This window comes from Grammomys surdaster, unplaced genomic scaffold (assembly GCF_004785775.1).
Source record: "Grammomys surdaster isolate TR1022 unplaced genomic scaffold, NIH_TR_1.0 273, whole genome shotgun sequence".
Taxonomy (NCBI): domain Eukaryota; kingdom Metazoa; phylum Chordata; class Mammalia; order Rodentia; family Muridae; genus Grammomys; species Grammomys surdaster.
Genome location: NW_021604714.1, coordinates 4,285,529 through 4,303,620, shown reverse-complemented (window position 1 = coordinate 4,303,620; position 18,092 = coordinate 4,285,529). Strand labels below are relative to the sequence as shown.

At 43.6% G+C, this 18,092-nt stretch overlaps 1 protein-coding gene across 1 annotated transcript in view; it reads left to right on the top strand.

Annotated features, from left to right (window-relative positions):
- Window positions 1–18,092, top strand: part of Mypn (myopalladin) — a 92,263-nt gene that overhangs the window by 21,266 nt on the left and 52,905 nt on the right. Inside the window, exons 3-4 of the mRNA XM_028776850.1 lie at window positions 15,768–15,943; window positions 17,757–17,808. Coding sequence (XP_028632683.1) covers window positions 15,768–15,943; window positions 17,757–17,808 — 228 coding nt within the window. The remainder of the gene's footprint in view (window positions 1–15,767; window positions 15,944–17,756; window positions 17,809–18,092) is intronic.

The following is an 18,092-nucleotide window of genomic DNA, read 5'->3' as shown; positions in this document are numbered from 1 at the left end:
CACACACGCAATGTTTAAGTATTAATTTGTTTTAAATTTAAGTGTATTAGTCAGTCTGCCATGTAAAGGTGTGAGATGAGTGGAATTAGAATGTCTATATTCTTTTGCTACACGTCGTCACCCATTTTCCTTTCTTTCTTTCTTTCTTTCTTTCTCTCTTTTTTTTTGGGGGGGGGGTTTGAGACAGGGTTTCTCTTATAGCCTGGACTGTCCTGGAACTTGCTCTGTAGACCAGGCTGGCCTCGTACTCAGAAATCCACCTGCCTCTGCCTCCCAAGTCCTGGGATTAAAGGGGTGCGCCACCACTGCCTAGCTAACTTCACACATTTTCATGCTGTGTGGTGTATCAGCACGTGGCTACACTGTTGCATTCCCAGGTACCTCTGATCAGTTTCAGTGTTTTCCCCCACATTTATAATGGTATATACCTCTAACATATCCTGGTCAATGTGTTTTTACTTGTTTTGTGAATGTGGGTAAGGATGAAATTAGAGGCAGTGCCTGTGTAACGTTAACCTCATAAGAGTAGCAAATTGTCGGGCTGGAGAGATGGCTCAGCGGTTAAGAGCACTGACTGCTCTTCCAGAGGTCCTGAGTTCAAATCCCAGCAACCACATGGTGGCTCACAACCATCCGTAATGAGATTGGATGCCCTCTTCTGGTGTGTCTGAAGACAGCTACAGTGTACTCATCAATACAATAAATAAATAAATAAATAAATAAATATTTAAAAAAAAAAAGAGTAGCAAATTGTCTTCCAGAAGAATTGTTCTGACTTATGTTCTCACCGGGATCATGTAAGGGTTCCAGTTACTCTGCATCGTGGCCAATATAGGCATCACCAGTTTAACCAATAGAATGGGTATGACACTCTGTCGCATTATTTTGTTGTTCATATAAAAAATTATATTTACTCCTTTAGTGTCTATACATGCCATGATGTGAATATGGAGCTCGGAGGATAACTTTCAGAGTCAGTTCTCCCTCTCCTTCCTCCATGGGAGTTCCTGGGATAGAACTAGGACCATTAACGTAGGCTTGGCAGCAAGCCCTTTTACCCCAGCGCCATCCTGCTGGCTCTGAATGTTCTTATTGTTCTACTGAATTGCTTGTTCTTTTCTTTTTGTAAGACTTTTAAAATTGTCCGGACATTAGCTGAGCTTGGTGGAACAGGCCTATAATGTTCAAGAGGGTGAAGCAGAAGGATCATGAGTTCGAGACCTACCCAAGCTATAAAGTTAGTTCAAGGTCAGCCTGGGCTGTTTAGTTAAACCCTGTCCACAAGCATGGTGGATTTTTCTATTTCCTAAGTTACCCTGTAGCAAATTTCTTTTGTTTGGGTTTGGCTTTAGGTTTTGTAGTCCCCACTGGTGGAGAACTCCCAGGCTGGCCTTCATCCTCTGAGCCCCTGCTCAGTCTCTTGAGTGCTAGGGTTATGGGAGAGCTTGTGTTGCCGAGACTGGAAATCTAAGCCTTATTTACACAAGGCAGTTGCTCCACCAAGCTGCCTCTGAGGCCCCGTTATTTATCTCAGTAAAGACTTAAAACCATTTCTGCAGCTCTCGCCAAAATCTTCGGTTGCCTTTGTGTTCACAGGTATTTCATTTCTCATGCAAGTATAAATGGTATCTTCTTCTTTTTTTTTTTTTTAAATGATGTGGCATGTGTAGCATATGTAAAAATAGAGTTGACTTTCACAACCTTGCTGAATGCACAAAACATTCTCATTTGGGAAACTTTGCTCATCCAATAACCGCTGCATGGACGGAAGTTTGACCTACAGATTCTGTTCCCGTGTTCTTCCTTTCTTGCCTCTGTCTTGCACGTTCCTTTCTTACCGTTGAGCACAGGCGGTGGCCCTTTGTGGCCTGGCATTATTTCTGATCTTAGCAAGATCGATTTCTACTCTTCAACATTATGTGGGATTTTGTTACAAGTCCCCTCCTCTAGGAAGTTTCATATTTTATAAATCCAGACAGGCATCATGGCTCATGCCTATAATTTCAGTACTTTGGAGGCAAAAAGCAGGAGTTTCAGGGACTAGGTGAGCTTATATTTAAAAAAAATAGAGAAAAAAATTTAATTTGTATACATGCATAAGAGAGAGATGTAGTGTGTGTGTGTGTATGTGTGTGTGTGTGTGTGTGTGTGTGTGTCTGCTCTCCACATTACTCTTTGAAACAAGGTCTCTCGACTGACCTGGAACCCACTGTCTTGCCTAGACTGGCTGGCCAGAGAGCCTCTGGGAATCTGCCTACCAACTCACCGACTGCCGGTCACCTACAGCGTTTGGGGTTGCAGGTGTGCCCCACTGAGCCTGGATTTTATTCTTCCCTCACGTGTGTGCACACACACACGTGTGGTACGTGCCTCAGTGTGCACGTGGAGGTCAGAGGAGACATTGCAGGAGTGGGTTCTCTCTTCCCACCATGTCCTTGCTGGAGATCTAGACTCTGTCTCTCCTACTTACACAGAAAGCACTTCATGTGCTGAATCATCATCCAAGCCTAAGTTTAAAAAATTGAGAGAGAATTTAAACATCTTTTCTCCTGCCGGGTGGTGGTGGCGCACACCTTTAATCCCAGCACTTGGGAGGCAGAGGCAGGCGGATTTCTGAGTTCGAGGCCAGCCTGGTCTACAGAGTGAGTTCCAGGACAGCCAGGGCTACACAGAGAAACCCTGTCTTGAAAGAAAAAAAAGTTTTTTCTTCTATGGAGATCATCGATTTCTCCCAACATCACCCTGTTAATATAGCAAAGAATATTGGCTTTATAATGTTAAGATAAACTCAGTTTTTTTTTTTTAGATAATCATAACTTGGTCATAATCTATTACCTTTTTGCTATGTTTCTGCATTGGGTTTATTGACATTTGGTTTCGAACCTTTGCAATTTTTGTTCAAGTACAAAATCAACTTCAGTTGTCCCTCTCCTACTTCTGTCACAAAAGAAATGACTCAAACCCCAAGGGTGATGCTTGATCCGTACCATCAGAGTCATCCTTGGAATGCTCTGTGGCTTGCCTCTTTATGACTGGTAGGGGCCTCCAATCTAGTCAGCTGTTGCTATCACCATCATCATCATCACCACCACCACCATCATCATCATCCTCTCACCCCTATCTAGTCAGTGTTGTAAAGAAATGGCAATATACACGTTTTGGGTCAATAAGAAAACCAGCTCCTCATGAATCTTTTTCCTCCTAGCCCCAAGCTCCCAGAACAATGACCATGAGACTCAAAATATATAAACAAATACCCTGATCAAATAGCCTTGGCTGGTTCCCTAATCAGATCATAACTTAATAACCCAATTATTCTCATCTAAGTTTTGCCACGTGGGTGGTTACGTGTGCCCAAGTATCTCTGTCACTGCATCTATCCTGCTTCATGTTCTGGAGCCAATCTCTCTGTGCCTGGCTCTCTCCCAGGATCCTTTCTCCCTACCGGATGTCCCTCCTATAGGCCATAGGGTTTCTATTTTTTTATTGACAGGTGATACATTTATACAACACACAAGATATTTTCCCTGCAGGGCACACTGGGAAGATGCATCCCAAATGGTAAGAAAAAAAAGGGGGTGGGGGTGGGACAAACAGAAAAGAGAAGTTGCCCTAAAAAGGAATAGATCACACTGGGCAGGGTGCTCTGGAATCTGAGGCAGGAGGATTTAGAGTTCAAAGCCGGCCTGGGCTACATAGACCCTGTCTTGAAATTTGATAAGTAAAATTCTTTTCAAAAAGATGGAATATATTGTGGTCTATACTGAATGCAAATTAGAGGCAAATAAGATGAAAAGCAACGTATTGTGAGTTAAATATTAACTTATTTATATTATTATTAACTTAAAAATATTCATACTATTAAGTTCAATGCTTATTTAACTTAATAGTAGTGTGACTTCAGGAGAATTGAAAGGATAATAGGCACAGCAAGTAGGTTAGAGGTGTCTTAGTGAGGGTTTTACTGCGGTGAACAGACACCATGACCAAGGCAACTCTTAAGATGATAACATTTAATCAGGGCTGGCTTACAGGTTCAGAGGTTCAGTCTATTATCATCAACGTGGGAACATGGCAGCATCCAGGCAGACATGGTGAAGGAAGAGCTGAGAGTTCTACATCTTCATCTGAAGGCTGCTAGCAGAATACTGGCTTCCAGGCAGCTAGGATGAGGGTCTTAAAGTCCACACCCACAGTGACACACACACTCCAACAAGGCCACACCTCCTAATAGTGCCACTCCCTGGGCCAAGCATATTCAAACCACCACAAGAAGTAAAGGGGGGGAGGAGGGTCATACCAAAATGGAAGACTGAGGACATGTGTCTGCCTTCCCTTCCAATCCTCACCCAAACCTAACTTAAAAAACCATAGAGAACATCTGAGATCTGAGACAGATGTCTTACAGCTCAGGATCACCTCAGACTTACTCTGTAGCTAAGGATGGGTTTGTTTCTGCCACCTCCAACTCCAGACTTTGGGCTTACAACTGTAGACCTCCACATTGGTTGGATTCTTTTGTTTTGTTTGTTTGTTTGTTTGTTTGTTTGTTTGTGCTGGGGATCCAACCCATAACATCATGCATGTTAGGCAAGACTTTACCCAGCAAGCTCCATTGCCAGCCTCAAAGCTGAGACTTTCAGAAATTCTCTAAAAAGTAGAGATCCCATAGGGAAGACAGATACCAGTTCTGCGAGTCTTGATGCATCTATAAACTAGAAGCGTCCTCTTTAAGATAAATAATCCAACCTCCTGAATATACAGTAATGTATACAATAAAGGCCTTGAAGGGTCCTGTAAAATCTAAAGATTCACTGATATCTTAAATAATATGAACCCTGATTGACAAGGAAAACCAAAATCCAAATCATATCCCAGAGAAAATAGGATAGGTACTAGGAACTCTTCTGGACATGCTCCAGACTCAGAGGGGGAAAACCCGATGGCTAGGAGAGGACCCTGGCAGTCAGCGTGATTAACCTAGCGACTACAGTTAAAGCAGCTCTGTGGGTCAGGGCTGCCCACTTTCTTTGCTTGGGCTGAGCACCAAGCACAGCCCTGAATACGGAAGCCAATGCATCAAATGTGTTCTGGAGAGGCCTGGGCAGTGGCCCGGGCAGTGGCCCAGATAGCTAACAATAGCCAGGAGGGTTGAAGCACTTCTGGTACACAGTGTTCACCTAGCTGAAATCACGACTACCTCTCCCCAGCAATCACCAGAAACTATTGTCTCCTGTAATCAGAGCCGATTGTCCTGAACAGACAAGGGTTTCAAACAGCTCAGGGAAATCAACACCGACCCAGCTCCCTGGGGAGCAGACAAAAGAGTTCATTCTAGAAGATGTAACTTAGCAGGATCCAGTAATGGCTTGTATGGTAAAATGCTTGTCACACAAGCCTGAGGCTTGAGTTTGGCTTCTCTCCATATACAGAATAACCTAGACACCAGAGCAGGCTGCGGTGGCATGAATAGGGTAGAGCTCTGGTACATGCTAGCTACTAAAATCAGTCAGACCACTCAAATCAAGTCTGTGAGCCTCAGGCCAATGGGAAACCCTGTCCTACAAACAAACAAACAAACAAACAAACAAACAAAACCAGGTAGGAGATAGAGAATAACTGAGGAAGGCACCCAACTTTGACCTCTGACCTTCAGCTGCGTAAGCACATAAGCACACATACGTTCGTAACAAGCTAGCAGAGAAATGAAGGAATAAACTCTACTTTTAAACAGGTAACGCAGATTTCAACACATCAAACAGATGAGAACAAATCCTGAAAATCTGTCTGCTCTCCTCCAATCACAATGAAAGGCCCTTGCTACGCATCAGGGAATATTTCAGGGAAACAGGAGTCCTTTAAGGAAAGTGAAGTTCCCTAAATCACTACATTCTGGGAAGGAGACCAGACAATAAAGGATAACCTTAGTAAACAAGCAGATCGTGTAGTGATGTAGACATAAAGTCGATGGCTTGAGGAAAAGAAAGAGTTTCTAGTAGAAGCAGTTAAAAGTTTTGGGCAGGGCTGGTGAGATGGCTCAGTGGTTAAGAGCACTGACTGGTCTTCCAGAGGTCATGAGTTCAAATCCCAGCAACCACATGGTGGCTCACAACCATCCATAATGAGATCTGATGCTCTCTTATGGGGTGTCTGAAGACAGCTACAGTGTATTTACATACAATAAATAAAAAAAATTAAAAAAAAAAAGTTTTGGGCAAGTAAGCCTTGACCAAAGTAACTTACTCTTTAAAATATATTATTTTAGGGGATGAAATCCAGCTGGTAAAGTGTTTGCCTTGTAGGCACAAAGCCCTGGTTTGATTGCCGGCAGGAGATGAATTCAGGAGATAGAGGTCAGAAGTTCAAGATCATCCTCAGAGAGTCTGAGGCCAGCCTGGGATCTATAAAACCCTGATCCCAGTACCTGGGAGGAGAGAGAGAATGGAGAATTCCGAATCCCAGGTCAGCCTGTGCTTAGGAATTAATTGCTTTCTTCTTGTTGCCCACAAGAGTCTCCTTCATTCTACATAAGTTTAGCTAAGTGGTAAGGGGCGGAGTCAGTATCTTCATCTGTGACAGCTGCTTGTGTGTGCTTCTCTTAAGTTACCGACTAGCTCTCACCTGAAGGAACTCATACACATTTTTTTTTCTATTTTCTTTTTGTTTGTGAGACAAGATTTTGGTTTTGTATGACAGGACAGCCCTGGCTATCCTGGAATTCACTCTGTAGACTAGGCTGGCCTCGAACTCAGAGATCTGTCTGCCTCTGCCTCCGGAGTGGTGGGATCAAAGGTGTGTGTGTGTGTGTGTCCACTACCTAGCACACAAACATGTTTTAAAAAGAAACATAAATCGTTTTAAAACACAGCACAGCTTTTAGTCCTTGATAGCTCTTGTGGTTTTCAAAACCGGTTAGGGAATGACAGGTTAAACACATAAACCTGCAAATCAATTCAGCATCTGTAGGTTCTAGAAAGAAAAGTGAACAGACCACCAGAATATCAGAAGGTGTGACAGACCGGGACTTTGGAAGGACTGGGGCAAGGTTAAGGGAGGACTCCCAGCAAGCTCTCTCTTAACGAGCACCATTACTGGTGAGTCAGAACAGCATATTTGAATTATACTTAGAACTTGTTAACGTGCTGAGATGACAAGTCACAATATTTATCCAAGTCGTGTTTTAGATGCATTCATAACTAACAGTAGAATGTAATGATAGGTAGTCAAAAAAAAAATCTGGAAAACATATTTCTTGAGTGTCTTCCTTCCATGGTTTGATAGCTGGACAAATCAGCAGGCTCAGCCTGTGACTCCAGCACGTAAAAGGTAGGTTTGGATCTGCCCTGTTTCCCCAACTCTGTGACTCATTTCTTCTGAACCATGAGTGAATCACGCTGGGCATCTCCTGCCCTTCTGTGAGTGTCATAAGGATTGGCATTCTGGGAACCCGGAGGAGGTGAGGCCATCTCTCTGAGAGCGTTCCCTACTTTGGGTAGCTCTGTGGTCAGGTGTCTCTCTCTCTCACCCTCAGAAGGCTTCAGAGTAGGTAGGGTTAGGAGCCTTTCAGAAGGCATCCGGGGCACTTTGGTTCTGATTGGATCTCAGTGTGAAAGCCAGAGATAAAAGGGCTGAGGAACAGCCCTAACCCAAAGCCAAAAACTGAGTCAGCATTTTCAGTGCTTCTGACTAAGGGCTCAAGCGTGTGAACCTACACATACACACACATACCCCGCCCCACCCCACCCACTTACCTCCCTCTGGGTATCCAGTTTACCGGAGATGAGTCCACTTTCATCCGGTAAGGAGGAAAAAGCTTATCTAAGGAATTGAGACAGTCCTATAATGTTTATATAAAGGAAGGCATTTATTTGTTTAAAAACAACTAAAACAAAACAAAACACCGTGATGCATTGCTTGAAAATTCAAATGCAGACGTTAGAGAGATAGCTACATGGTTTAGAGCACTATATACTCTTCCACACTTAGGCTAAATCCCACTCACCCAGCAGCTCACGACCCTCTGTAACGCTAGTCCCAGGGGATGCATCATTCTCCGTGAGCACCAGGCACACACATGGTACACAGACATCTGTACAACCGAAACACCAAGACACATAACAATCTAAATTCAAAAATTGAAATACTGGTCAGGGCGTGGTAGCACACGCCTTCATCCCAGCACCCCAACGGCAGAGACAGAGGGTTTCCTGAGAGCCTGAGGCCAGCTTGGTTTTTATAAAGTGAGTTCTATGTTAGCCAGGACACTATCTCAAAAAAAAAAAAAGAACAAATATTATAGAGCAGACTATTTTTAATTCTCCTCACAGTTTCCTGTTTATTTCCCTCCAGGTCTCTTACAGTACACAGTGCTCAGTTTTTTTTTTTTTTTCTTAGTTTCCCTTTACAATCTTAAAGATCACTGAAGCCCTAAAGAAGGCTTTCTGTTGTCTCCTCCTCTTCTTCCCCCTCCTTCCCCTCCCTCCCTTCCTTACTGTCTCCAGCTTAGAAATTTTATTTACATGACTTATAATTACATATCATGTTAGAAATGAAAAGTACAGCCGGGTGGTGGTGGCGCACGCCTTTAATCCCAGCACTCGGGAGGCAGAGGCAGGCGGATTTCTGAGTTCGAGGCCAGCCTGGTCTACAGAGTGAGTTCCAGGACAGCCAGGGCTACACAGAGAAACCCTGTCTCGAAAAATCCAAAAAAAAAAAAAAAAAAAAGAAATGAAAAGTACAGAGTGTTCCAAATAGTCATTCATTTTTAAATAATGATAATAATAATAAACAGGTTACTCTAAATAATTTGATGAAGAATATTTTCTAAATCACACACACAAAATCCTTAGCCAGAAGAGTGGCATTGCTTTAGTAAGTGCCTGTGTGGTATGTGTGTGTGCTATATGGGTATGTACCTGTGTGAATTTGCTTGTGCGCTCAGTGTATTGTAATATGCTGTTGGGGCTGAAGTCACCCAGTACTGACGTGTCAGTACTGATGGGGCATAGAAAACAGAAGTGTTTCTCAGCCTTTCAGCTCACAGCTTCCTAAAGGTTAGCACACAGGGGGAAACCTGAACCCTACCAAAGAACTTTTGTCCCTACCTCCTCTTCCTCCACTCCCGGTGTTAAAACACAGCATGTCATTTTGAGTGCCACAGGGACAATATCTTCCATTTGTCATTTGGGAAATGAAGAATGCAAATCTTCCAAAACTCGGCATTAAGAAATCATTTGTTAAATCATTGATTTCATCTTTAAAAAAAAATAATTAAAACTTTTAAGATTGTAGGAAACCTAAACTCACTGTGGGAGATACAAAAGGTTTCTGGTTTTTTCCAGAAAAGACATTTTTTTTAACCCGTCAGCAACAATTACTGTCCATTGTTTTTACTTGAGATGACAAACTTGCTTCCTTTGGTTTGTGACTCAGGTCTGAGTGTCCATACCCTGTCTATCAGGTTTCAAGTTAAATTTCAAGTTAAAAGATCACACCATGCGTTAAACAGTTAGCTTAACCTTCAATTCGAGCATAGCACAAGGACCTTCCCTCATGCAGAACATCTCAATCCACCACCCAGAATATTAAAAAAAAAAAAAAAAAAAAAAAGAAGTAGACTCAAGGTTAAGATTCAATAAAAAGCTGCTGGGTTCACATCCCTTTCATTCTAGCACCTGAGAGGAAGGAGATAACCTGGTCTACATAGTGAGTTCCAGGCCAGCCCAGACTACATAGGGAGACTCTGCTTCCAAAGAGGTGGGGAGTTGATAAAAACAAATGATTTTTGCTGCTTTGTCAAAATCTGTTCTTTGTGGGTGTGGTCCCCCCCTCCCCCCCCCCCACACACACAGTCAGCTCTGTGACATGTCAGTGTGGCTGAAGCACCCGAGCACTCTTTACTTACTGTGGCTTCTGCTGCATCAGGGTAAATGTGTATACAAAGGGCAAATAATCTCGCTTTTGTTCTCTCAGAAAGTGAGAGACATTAGTTCAGCGAGACACCTCTGAAGCAGTTACTGAAGATACGCTGGCGTAAGCTATTCTCTGTTGATTTCCATCCTATGGTCGTAACAGCTTCCATACATTAAACCTTTATCCCTATTTATCCTCTTATACTGCCTCAATATATTGTTATATCAAGAATATTTAGTGGTTAGGTGCTTGTTACTGGGAAAGTGTCCGTCACTCTACAGCCTTACGGGGTAAGGTTTACGTAGCACCCCACTGTTATCAGAGGATTGGTTCCACAAGTCCCCTGTGGATTTGAACACCTATAATGCTTGAGTCCCCTTTGTAAAGCCATGTCTTTTATTTGTTATTTGCATATAATTGATGCATATTGTCCTGTCTTGGGCCTCTTGCGTGGGAAGCAGTTACCTGGTCACTTAGCTGTGACTCCAGACTGTCCCTTTACATTGTGTCTACACAATGTGGGAGAGGTTGTATCTTTAGGATTGGAGAGGAAAGAGTGGATAACAGACATGTGACGTGTGACAGAGCATGGGGTGGGAAGGACCTATGGTGGAGACAGGGGTGGCATGTTAGAAGACAAACACGACAGAACAAAGTGTATCATCCCATGTGTGCGGAGAGGCCACAGTCATACCCGTGACTCTGGTCACTAACTTGAAAGTTCATTTTAAAGGCTCGGCACCGTGGCACATACCTAGCCTTTAGGAATCGGAGTCAGGCGGATCTCTGTGAATCTGAAGCCAGCCTTGTCTACACTGTGAATCCAAGGTAGCTAGGAATACACAGTGAGACCCTGTGTCAAATAAATAACATATTTAATATATCAAATATATTCCATATATTTAAATATATGATAGGATATATATACATACACACACACACACACACACACACACACACATATATATATATATATTTTTTTTTCTTTTTTTTTTTTTTTTTCCTGTGTATCCCTGGCTAAGCTGGAACTCACTCTGTAGACCAGGCCGGCCTCGAACTCAAGAGATCCACCTGCCTTTACTCCTAAACACTGAGATTAAAGGCATGAGCCACCAACACTGACTGTAGTTATGGCTTCTTTGTGTTTGTTTGAACATGAAACAAATTTGACTTGATTCCACCGTCAGTTTGTGAAACTTCAAAACGGCCTGCTCTGTGAGGTTAAGCCCTTGGGTTTTCCCCAGAGAAACCCCTCCTGAAGTCCTTCTTTCCCCTTGCTCCCCTCCAGGACCTCTGCTTGCTCACCCTGTAGCGCAGCCCTCCTGGGACAACAGCTAACTGCTCAGCTCAGGAGCAGTGACCTGGACTGGAGGCTCACTTCCCAAACTTTTAACCCTTCCCCGATTTACATTCTGCGTCCTCTCCCCTGCTGTCAGCAATCTCCCGTCTCCATGACCCAGTTTTCTGGGATCTGGCTGCTCAGTGCATCTTTCACTGACAGCCCCAAGGAAATACTGGATTTGCATCTCTCCTCCATCCGGCTTCCCACGGTGCCTGAAGGCTAGCATCTGCTCTCATTTTTTCTTCAAGTTCTTTTAGTTTTTGGTGGCTCTGCGCCTTTAAAAAGTTCTTTTATTCTGTCATCTCAGCATTCAGGATGCGAGGTCAGAAGGATGAGGAACTCAAGGTCGTCCTTGTCCACTTACCAAGGTTTTAAAATTTGCTTTGGCTTCAAGAGACTCTATTCCAACATGCCTGTGCAGGAACAGAGAGAAAGAAGGAAAGAAAGAAAGAGAGGAAGAAAGAAAGAAAAGAAGGAAGGAAGGAAGGGAAGAAGGAAGGAAGGAAGGAAGGAAGGAAGGAAGGAAGGAAGGAAGGAAGGAAGAAAAAGGAAGGAAGAACATCTTTTTAGTCCCTTTTTCTGGGTATTTCAAATGGAAAGTAATGATGATAAATACACTTATTACATGGTGTTTCATCAAAAGCCAGTGTTTCAGGTTCATTCACGGCCACTCCTCACAGTCTGGGTTAGCTGTGTGCCCCGGGACTGTGTGAACCTGTCTTGGCAGTCGCAGGTCCTGTGTCTGCTGCTCAGAGATGAGAAGTAAATCTGATGAGGCAAACACCCACAAAACATCAACCACAAATGCTTTCCGTCGTTCTGTCTGCTCATTCCACTAGTCCATCAATACTTACTTTCGGAGTACTGTCACGGACCAGAGCACTGATCTAAGCGATGGGATTGTCATGGTAACTATGACAGATGAGGTCTAGCTGTGGTGTAGGCTTTACAATGTTGGGAAGGGGGACATACAGTGACCAAGTAAGTTTACATGATTTCAAATAGTAAGGGATACTGAGAGAATGACAGAGGAACATATTGTAGTTTGGATATAAAAGTCTCCATAGGTTCATGAATTGAATGGTCCTCTATCTCCTGATGCCATGTTGGAAGATTAGAAACTGTAGGAAGTAGGCCCAGTTGAAGGAAGTAGATTGCTGGGAGCAGCTTAGGAGGTGGCACCTGGTGCCTGCTTTTGACTCCTGTTCCTGCTGCCATGACGTTCTGCCCAAGTGCATGGGATCACGTAAGCAAGGACTAGACCCCTTGAAACTGTGAGCCAAGGCAAATCCTTTCTCCTTTGTGTCATTAGCCAAGGTGTTTTGATCCCTGCCACCCGAAAGTAACTAATGCCATAGTCCCTTGTTACTTCCTGTTTGAGTCTCTCCTGAGTCATTCCCAGGGTCCATTTCTCCTGGCCTTGTGCTCATGATCCATCTGGTCTCATGGCGACCTATCCTCCCCTCCCCCTTCCTCCTTCCTCCTTCCTCTTCTGGTCTCTCCTGAGATCCCTCACTCAGTTTTCAAGTCCCGCCTCTCTCTCTCTTCTGCCCAATCGCAGGCTCTAGCATTTTATTAACCAATTAACTTTAAACTGGGGAGCAAGATTTCCATAACCAAGGCTGGCGTATGTGAGGATTCTCTCCTCTGGGAACAACCAGATCTTGGAGTACAGAATGTAACATTTGTATACACAACACCAGACCAAGCCTCGAGAGAAGCATCTTAGTGAGGATCTTGGGCAGATGATTTTAGGGCTCACAAAAATTCCACATCGAAGCCAGATGTGGGAGCACGAACATATAGTCCCAGCACTCAGACAGCGGAGGCAGGATGAAATTCCAAGGTCGGCCTGGGTAACAAGTTTCAAGCCAAACAGGGATACCTAGTAAGACCTTGTGAAGGGCCTGGAGGAAGATGTCTCCAGGTCTGATGACCTGAGTTCAATTCCTGCGACCCGAATGGTGGGAGGAGAGAGCTGACTCCCACAAGCTGTTCTCTGACCTCCACAAGCACGCTATAGCAGACATGCTCTCCCATGCGAAAGACAAATGTAATAAGATCCCCTATCAATGAAAACACCGAATACATAAATATCCATGGTAGAGAAAGGCTCAAATGTGCTCATAGAAAAGGAAGGTCAACGAGGCTGAAACAGAAGGAGAGGGAGAGAGAGGAGAGACTCAGTCAAGCCTGAGAAAGCAGATTTGGAGGTGGAGGTGTGCTTGACACTGAGGGGTGACATAAGATGCCAAAAGAGAAAGCCAAAAGAGCTGTGCTAGGCTCTGCAGATGCTTCAGGAGTGCAGAAGGTACTGTCCTTGCTGAGGCAGACTGTCCCTGTGAAGATAACCTTTGAAGGTTAACCATCCAGTGGGATTAGCAAGAGAAAGAGAACTTCAAAACAGAGACTCAGTGAAAGATCGTAGACAATCAGAACTTTCAGGACATAAGAGAAATCTTTTTTTTTTTTAAAGATGGAGTTAGAAAACATACTAATCATTGGTGGTAAGTGTAGCCTTGTGTGGGAGGTGGCATCTAAGCCACACGTCGAGGGATGACTTATGTTTAAAGCTGAGGAAGGGAAAGTGAGAACCTGGGCAGAGGGGGGACCCTGATGTATTTATGCAAGAGAAGCAAGCCGGTTGCCTGTGGAAAGTAGGTGAACAGACTCGATTTCTAGAGTGTGCGTTAGAATCCTGCTTGATCAAGTGGTGGTGACGGGGAAGCTAAGCCACTTGAGGTTAAGTATATGTTAGGGACCCATCTAAGCACTTGGTGCTCCTTCTTATCCTGGTTTGGGAGCTGCCATGTTCCATTGTGTGGTGGCTGTATCTTGGCTTGGAAAACAATGACCTAAAGATGAACAGTTAGCTTGTTTTTAATCGCCTGCTTTTCTCAGAGTAACCTGTACGTTTCTCAGTTTGGACATTTGCAAGTCTCTCTGTATACAGATTCCAGTGAGAAGGTTGGTTCCAAGAATAAAGTGTGTCTATAATTTTTACATCACTGCCACAGTCCTTTCCTAAGAATGATACCATTTTTGTTGTTGTTGTTGTTGTTTATTTTTTGAGACAAGGTTTCCCTGTGTAGCCCTGGCTGTACTGGAACTCACTCTATAGACCAGGCTGGCCTCAAACTCAGAAATCCGCCTGTCTCTGCCTCCCAAGCGCTGGGATTAAAGGCGTGTGCCACCACTGCCCAGCTCTTTCTTTTTTAAAAGATACGTTTTTGTTTTGTTTTGTTTTTAATTGTGTGAATGTCTGTGCACATGAATGCAGGTGCTCATGAGGCCAGAAAAGGATGCTGGATCCCCCGGAGGTGGAATAGTTACAAGCTGTTATGAACCACCTTATAAGCATGCTAGGACTGAATTGTAGTCCTCTCTGTAAAAGCAATAAGCACTCTTAGCCGCTAAGCCATCTCTCCAGCCCCTAAATATTTCATATACTATTCTGTATAAACTTTTGGCCAGAAAAAAAACCGTGTATGCTATATGTAGTTAAAGATTCTGACTAAATATATAGAATTAAAGTAAAAGACCAGACGTGTAGTCCACACCTTTAATCCCAGTACTTAGGAAGCAGAGGCAGGTAGACCTCTTGGTTTGAGGCCAATCTGGTCTTAGTAAGTTCCAGGCCATGCAGAGTTACAATAGTGAGATCCTGCCTTAAACAAACAAACAAACCATGCATTACCCATAGAAACATTTAACTTGGGCTATCTACCAGGGCTAGGCCAGTCCTGGGAAGAGGAGTAACAGAATAAATTAAATTTCTTATAGTGTCAGACACAACGTAAGTGCGTTGTAAACACTCCCCACCTCTTCAAGGCACCCTAGATAAGATGAAGCATCACTTAGTGCATCTTAACATCTGTAATGAACATCTGTATCATAGACCCAGCTATGTGATTGACAGTGTTGGTTTTCTCAACATCTCTCAGTTGTATAATTCTTAAAACAAAAACATGTGTGTATGTGTGAGTTTGTACGAAGTGTAGCAAAACAGCATCCGTGGAGGACAGAAGAGCATCCGATCCCAAGTGGTTGTGAGCTCCATGCTTGGAACTGATTTAGGTTTCTTTGTTAGCAGTGGCTCGTAACCTCTGAGCCTCCCAGAGTAAAATATCAGTGTGGTTTGAATATTGCCAACTCTTCTCGCCATTACAATCAAACAATACCAAACCAGAGGTTTACTTTGCATTCTGACTCAAAGTTTTTTGGTCTCCTTCTCAGGAAACAGCTGGGGCTATCTCTGCTTTTGAGCCTTTGCTATTATTATTCAGTTTTATGTGTTTGGTCTGTCTGGTTCAGTGTTTGTTCAAATTGTTTTTGAGGCAGGTTCTCCTATAGCTCAGGCTGACCTCTACCTCACTCTGTAGCCCAGGATGACCTTGAACCTCTGACGCTGACACCTCCACCTCCTGAGTGTCGGGATTACAGGTAAATCCCACCATCCCTGACTGCGCTCCGGTTTCTGCTGTGTCTGATGGCGATATTCTCGTCCTTGCAGGTGGTATTGTGAAGGCAAGGAGCTCGAAAACTCTCCAGACATCCACATCGTTCAGGCAGGAAACCTCCACTCACTGACCATCGCCGAAGCCTTCGAAGAGGACACAGGACGGTACTCATGCTTTGCTTCCAACATCTATGGGACAGATTCAACTTCCGCTGAGATTTACATAGAAGGTACAGCCAAATACTTACGGAGCGTGACATGTTCTGATGATTATCTGTAACTAAGTAAGGATTTGCGGGGGGGCGGGGGGTGTTTGCTGTTCTACCCATCTAGACACTGGGGTAGCAACAGCCATGAACCGAGTAGACAAAACTCTTCAGGTGATGTGCCGATGAATCCCCATTATAATGGTAGAAACTCCAAACAAATGAGGTAAACCATGATAAATACACAACACTGCAGAAGAAATAGGAAAAAAAAAAAAAAGAATAGGAGTTTTGTGTTCGTCAGCTATAATTTTAGATGAGGTGACCAATAACCACCTCACTAACCCGGTGACATTTGAGGGCAAAACTGGTGGCCACAAGAGAGTCAAGGGAAAATCACCTAACCAGAGAGATCAGCAAGTATGGCAGCTCAGAGATAAGAGGGGGCCAGTCTTGATAGAAATGAGCCAGTGTTGGGCCAACGAGATGCCTCAGTGAACAAAAGCCCAGAACCTGAGTTGAACACTGGTACCTACAGTGGAGGAGAGAACCAACTCAGAAACGCTGCCCTCTGACCTACATGCATGCCTACACAACACACACACACACACACACACACACACACACACATTCTGATAATAATAGTAAGAACAAACAGAAAGAACAAGAATGAAAGTAATAGCAAACGAAGCCAGAAGTGCTAGGTGAGGTTGGGGAGCCAGGAGGCAGGTGAGCAGATCCTAAGTCCTTTTCTGTCACTTCAAGGGCTTTGCTTTTGAGTAGCACAGGAAATTCTGGAAAGTTCTCAGGAGGGGTGTGGCATAACATGATGGCTTCCCTAGCTGCTGGCTGAGAATACCCAGTCAGGAGTCAGGTGACCACTTGAGAGCTTTGGGAAGGAAGGCAGTTTCAACCAGAGTAATTTTAGAGCAGAACCCAGGGTGTCTAAAAGCTTTTGTGATCCTATTTGCTTTGTCCTCTGGGTTTGGTCTGGGGCACTATTCTCTAGTCCCCTTTCTTGCCTATTCAATACCTTAAGTATTGTACAAATACCTTGCACTTACATATTATATAATCAAGGAATAAACACTCATTTACCAAGAAGATTGCAAAGCCAAAGTGATCTCCTTCATATTTCCATCTCTTGATAATTTCCACAGAACTAAGCACATATTGAATATTTGACAAATGTTTAGTGAATAAATACATCGGCAGGAATGTGCTCCACATTTTTTTTTTAGCCTTAAGGTTTTGGAGCACAAGGAATACCTCCAGGTTTAGCTCTACTGTATATTCCTGGAGTTTGCTATCTTGAGAAGGCAATCTAGTCTCGGGCATCTATAGGAGAACTGAGATTGCACTGATGTTTGTGTGTCTTTCCACTCTGGCATCTGGACCTGGAAGACTCCCACCCCCGAGATGAAGGATGACTTGTTAATATTAGGGCAGGACGGAAGAGCCCCCACCTACACCCGCAATGTTTGGAATCCGAATAATCCCCTCTTTCACCCACTCTGTGAGGATTTGTGAAGACAAGGGAGTGCCTGCAAAGACTGCCCTGTCAATCTGAAGACCTTAGCAGGTGTTTTACACACCGGGATTCAGAACATGGTCCAGTTCATTTGAACTGTAACATTGTAATACTCACTAGCCGCATGGCCTTGAAAGACTCCTTTGGCTTCTTAGGGCGGACTTTCCTCCTTTGTCAGATTGGATGTTCACATGAGAAACCACTAGGTCCCTTCCTAAGTCTCAGTTTCTTTTTTAAGTCTTTGAACGCCTACAAGTTTGTTTAGTAAATGAACAACTTAAAAACCCCTTGTTTTCCTTTCTCCAGGAGTCTCTTCCTCCGACTCAGAAGGGGACCCTAACAAAGAAGAGATGAATCGGTAATTCTCACAGGCTAAGCATTCTCAGACCCCGAGAGAACCCCCATTTAATGTCTTAGAACTTGAAGGAGGTGCTTCCATGGTAGAGCCCGACATTTAAAAAAAAAAGCATATATATGTACATATACATGGACAGATTGGGAGACGACTCTGTTTATTTTTGCTTACATCCTGTCCACCAGATTCATTTGAATCTTTCTAGATTCAAATTCATTAAAAAAAAAAAACAAAATGTCCGTTATGAAATATCACCATACTTTTATCTACAGGATTAATATATATAT